Source organism: Galeopterus variegatus, unplaced genomic scaffold (genome assembly GCF_000696425.1).
Source record: "Galeopterus variegatus unplaced genomic scaffold, G_variegatus-3.0.2 Scaffold4430, whole genome shotgun sequence".
Lineage (NCBI taxonomy): Eukaryota > Metazoa > Chordata > Mammalia > Dermoptera > Cynocephalidae > Galeopterus > Galeopterus variegatus.
This window is the reverse complement of record NW_007730541.1, coordinates 20,853-26,367: the sequence shown is the minus strand read 5'-3', so window position 1 is coordinate 26,367 and position 5,515 is coordinate 20,853. Positions and strand designations below refer to the sequence as shown.

Genomic DNA, 5,515 nt, shown 5'->3' with positions numbered 1-5,515 from the left:
GGCCCGGGGTGGAGTTAGTCGCCTGCCTATTTTCATATTCATTAGAACTGGGAGGTTGCCCGAGGAGCCCAGCTGAGTTTCAACATATAAAAGCAACTTCGGGTGCCCCCTTTCCAGCCGGGACGCATTAAAGGGCTGGGAGCCGGGCAGCTCCGGGCGCCGCAGCGATCGCTTCCCCTTCCCTCCTCTGCGGCCCTCCCCCCTCCCGCCCACTCGCGCCCTCCCCCAGCGCTCTGCAGCCTCCGCGCCCCGAGAGCTCCGCGACAGCCTTCCAGGATTATGGAGTTTCTGAGCGAGAAGTTTGCCCTCAAGAGCCCGCCGAGTAAAAACAGTGACTTTTACATGGGCGCAGGAGGCGCGTTGGAGCACGTTATGGAGACGCTGGACAATGAGACCTTTTACGGCAAAGCGTCAGCGGGCAAATGCGTGCAGGCCTTCGGGCCCCTGCCGCGCGCCGAGCATCACGTGCGCCTGGAGAGGACCTCGCCCTGTCAGGACAGCAGCGGTGAGTCGCCGGCGCCTCGGTCCCAGCCGAAGTGCGGGACCCTTTGGTACAGGCGGGGAGGCAGGAAGGAAGAGGGGGAGCGAGAGAGCTGGAGGGCGAAGGAAGGCAGGGGTGAGCGCTGTAGGGAGCGGGGCGAAGTGCGGGACCCTTTGGTACAGGCGGGGAGGCAGGAAGGAAGAGGGGGAGCGAGAGAGCTGAAGGGCGAAGGAAGGCAGGGGTGAGCGCTGTAGGGAGCGGGGCGACCGCTGGAGCACACTTATGGGGGGCAAGGGAAGAATCTGGCACCGGGTTGCCTCCGCGCGTTTCTCCTTTCGCTGTCGGGTTTTGTCCCCTACGGGTCCCGGAGTCCCTCTGTCCCGGACTCGGGCATAAATTGATAGGTCGCTAAAGAGTATAATTGAGTCAGGACAGCGCGCTTCCTCTGCGAGCCCGCCGAGCTGCCGGGCGGGAGGAGCTGAAATCGATCACAGCTCGTTAGAGGACGTCACTGTTGTCAGGAATAGGAAACTTTGAGCTCTATTTAGGTGAAAAACCTTTTTTGATTTCCAAGAAGTGGCGATATTTTTAATTGTGAAGGTAAAGGGTGGCTAGATTATTAGCCTGTGTGAATTTGTGATTTTTGCTTTTTTGCGTTTGCAATGCAACACACGTTAAGTTTTTGTTAGACACAAAATCACTTTGAATAGCTTCGGGCAGAGGGTTCGCAGATACTCACTCTCGGATTCTGTATTGGCTAAATTTCCGATTCCTAAGAAGTCTTGTGGAATGCTTCTGGGTGAAACCTTCAACTTTGAATGCCCAAGTATCTCAAAGTCAAAATGTTATCAAAACAAACCATCTATCTTTTCTATCTTGTAACCCAGTACAAACCTATTATTTCAGATTTAGACAGCTAAAGCACGTTTACAATTCCAAGAGGACTTTTTCTTATCATTGTATATATTCCACAGTTAAGCTGTAAGGAGCTGGTTGCCTTAAAATAACAAACGAATTAAGTGTGAAATATTTACAACAAGGCTCCCGCCCCCTATTTTAAGGGAGGTTTAAAATCTGGCAAGACACCGGCTTGTAGATGCTCATTTTCTAGATACTTTGTACACAGCTTTTTATTTTTTATTTTTTAATTCTCATCTCATGTTTTACTTATTTTATTCAACATTGAAGGTTACTTTTGACTTGTAAGGATAAACCAAAACTAAAGGCACAAATGATAGAGAAAATAATCAGTTGAAACCTTTCAGTCATTTATTTAGAAAGACGCGAAGAATAAAATTTTAATCCACTGAATTTTTGACTTTCTGGCTGTATTTCAGACTTCAATATCTGTATTTTTGAAATTCCTGGATGTATGCATTAAGTTATTTGAATTGACAGGACTTTGTTTAGTGGTTCTGCAGTGTCCTGTGTTGACTGCTGAATGGACTCGATCATAATATTTAAAATAGTCGGGAATTCACAATAAAAAGAGAAATACCCCTATTTTTGAAACTTTGTCAGGTTTTAAACGAATATTACACTACTAAGATAAATTTTAATAGGGAGGTATTAATTAAGGTGAACGTAGGCAGCGATCCGCTTAATTTAGGGAAGACTCTGTCTTTCTCTAGAGCTGCCCTAGCCTCTCCGCTGCTTCCCCTCCCCCACCCCTAATTGCCGAAGTTCCCCCTTCAACTCTGTCCACTGAGACAAAACCGTATTGTTAATCAGTCATGGCTCTTCTTTATATTTAGTTTTAAATCACGTCTTCCTTTGCATGAAAGCTATTAGGATTTTTAAATTATTATATATTGACAAGTTATATTTGTATATGTTTATGCAGCACAAAATTATGTTATGAATTTTGAATACAACATGGAATGATTTAGTGAAGCTAATCAACCTATCACCTCAAATATTTGACATTTTTTGTGATGAGAAAATTTGAGGTTTACTCGCTTAGCGATATTGAAATGTAAAGTACTTAATTATTAGTTCTTTAAGTTATATAGACATTAAAGTAGAATACATTTGTATACGACTAAAACAGTTGTAAAAATATGTTATGGGGGATCATTTATAAACAGAAACAAATGAAAAAAAACATGATCATCCATTAGGAATTATCGTCCTGGCTGCATTGACTTTACTTTTAAAAAATGTCTCATTTCATATGTGCATTTATTCTGTTTGTGTATGTGTAGCATTATATGATCTATTTTTGTTTCGTATCATACTGTAAGCATGCTATCAAATCTGAGGGAAATTACTGAAATTAAAACACCCTTTAAAAGAATGCCAGATTTCATCCTTTCTGATGTTTTAATAAATGTGTTATTTTCTATGCTTCAGTAGAGGAAAAAATAAAACTTTCTGTTCTAAAATATATTTCATGAGTTAAGCAGAGAATGAAATATTTAAGAATGAGCTTCAAGATGAGTTTTTAAGGTAAAGAAGTATACTTAAATCTTATTCTTTTCTGTAGAATGCACTTTCAGAAATTGATATGAAATTCATTTTTTTAATTTAATGGATTACTTTTGGAAAAAAATTAAATGCAGACATAAATATACAGTCAAAATATCAAAATGTAATGGAAATAATGCCACATCATAAATATATAGTTAATAGGTTTTATGTGGAGGGGGAAGATAACTTTTAGATATTGATATACAGGTATTATTTAAAGTTGAAATATCTGTTCTGGACCATGTAAGTAGCTTAATTTTGTCTGCTGTGAATAAAGATATGACTTACATTGTTTGGTTCACTTTTCAAAAATCATGGACACTTAGGTTTTTCTTTTTAGGAACAGAGCATCCTTTAATTTTTCGGCATTAATTTGATTACAATTTACATGCATAAACATTATGTTAATCCTATAAAATAAAACTGTGAATTTTGGAAAATTATATGAGTTCCATGTACACATTTAAAAATGGGTTTTAAACTTTCCCCACAGTGAATTAATAATTGTACATTATGTGATGATCAAATTAATACTGGCACAATAAGTTATTAACAGACCACTTTCCTGATGCTCTGAATTACTTCAGCTTCATTCTTTCATCAAGATTTGTTTCATGTTTCTGAGAACTGTTGTTTTCTCCCTCTGGGTACAGTGAACTATGGGATCACTAAAGTAGAAGGACAGCCCCTTCACACCGAACTGAATAGAGCTATGGACAACTGTAACAGTCTCCGAATGTCTCCCGTGAAAGGGATGCCAGAAAAGGGAGAACTGGATGAACTTGGGGATAAATGTGACAGCAATGTATCCAGCAGTAAGAAGCGGAGACACCGAACCACCTTCACCAGTTTGCAGCTGGAGGAGCTGGAGAAGGTCTTTCAGAAAACCCATTATCCAGATGTATACGTCAGAGAACAACTTGCTCTGAGGACAGAGCTCACTGAAGCCAGGGTTCAGGTAGGAGCCGAATGAAGAAGGCCTTGGGAGGGCAGGGAGTAGGAAGATGGATAGTGTTAGAATAATAGACTTGTTCTATTTTGCCACAAAGAAAGAAACTGATTTCCCAGCTGAAGATATGGAACAATGTAATATATATACATGAAGGTCCACTAAAATTCCTTTTTACTTACAAAGAATTTGAAAACTCACATAAAACAAAGAATACTCGAGTTATTATGTAGGCATAAAAATTAACAAACACAAAGAACAGAATATAACATATCTCTGATTTTTAAAATTATTTTTTAAAGGGTGAAAAATGGAATCATAGCTATCCATTCAGTAATTGATATATTTCATTTTTCTTCTGTTTTATCAGCCTTTGAGATTCTTCTTAGGTTATGTGCTAGGTATTTGTAAGCTATTTGTAGAATAACCCATAAATCTATAATTTTATTGGGGTTGACGTTATAGCAAAAGAAAAAATATGAAACAACCCCACAAACTCTCAATTGTTATGTATACCATAATATATTTTCACCATATATAATTAAAGAAAGATTTAATAGCTCACTTACAATTTTGTAGCCCCAGTAGTTGTCAATGCATGCTATTCCATTATAATTTTAAAAATCTTGATAAATTATGCTGTTTCTGCAGATGCAATAGGAATAATGCACTTAAAGTAATTTTTTTGCATATACTCAATTATATTTAAAATATATTCAGGTTATCAAACATATGAGTCAATACACTTAAATTTTTTAATAATTAAAAAAAATGATACCAGCTAAAATTCTGTCTCTTAGGAGTATTTTATTTTGACTAGATTTGGTGTTCTTGCATATACTCAATTATATTTAAAATATATTCAGGTTATCAAACATATGAGTCAATACACTTACATTTTTTAATAATTAAAAAAAATTATACCAGCTAAAATTCTGTCTCTTAGGAGTATTTTATTTTGACTAGAGTTGGTGTTCTGAATCTGTATTTTATTAGTTCCCAAGTGATAAGTAAGAGTTTAAAATGAAACAATAATTCAGGAGAATGTTCTTTTTCTTTTTGTGTGTTTTTACTACTTCAAAGAAGAAAATATTAAGTTTTCAATTCCCACGAACCACTAGAATGGAGAAATGAATAAAATAGTGAAATATTTGGTTCTGAGTGGAGAACAGTATTCCTTCTTAAGATTAAGCCACAGTAAGGCCCTTACATCATTAAAGACAGAATCTGGTGGTACAGGGTAATAAGCAGCAGATTTTTGTTTGAGTTTGTGGAGGCAAATGGTTACTTTATTTTAGTTCAGGAAGTAAATATATAGAAAAGTTGATGGTAAGGAAGAATTTTAGAATTGTCAGGTATTAACACCAGTCCTGCATGTGTGATTTTTGGTTTTGTGTCTATGTATTTAAATTAGTTATTCTTGTAACCATAGAAAAATACATTTACACACACAGTGATCAGCTATGCACAATACATATTTTCCTCTTAACGTTTCATCAATTCTTGATTATTTTTTGTCTAATTACGTGCACAGAAAGCCAAACTGAACCTAATTTACTCAGATTGTTCTCTTTCCTGCTCTTCACATGGGAGTGGTAATTGGCACTCATTTTAGG

General features: G+C 37.6%; 1 protein-coding gene across 1 annotated transcript in view; it reads left to right on the top strand.

The window, feature by feature from the left end:
• The first annotated feature begins 275 nt into the window (after positions 1–275).
• The window catches only part of ALX1 (ALX homeobox 1), a 24,017-nt gene continuing 18,777 nt past the window's right edge, over positions 276–5,515 (top strand). The window contains exons 1-2 of the mRNA XM_008587557.1: positions 276–505; positions 3,604–3,908. Coding sequence (XP_008585779.1) covers positions 280–505; positions 3,604–3,908 — 531 coding nt within the window. The 5' untranslated portion in view covers positions 276–279. The remainder of the gene's footprint in view (positions 506–3,603; positions 3,909–5,515) is intronic.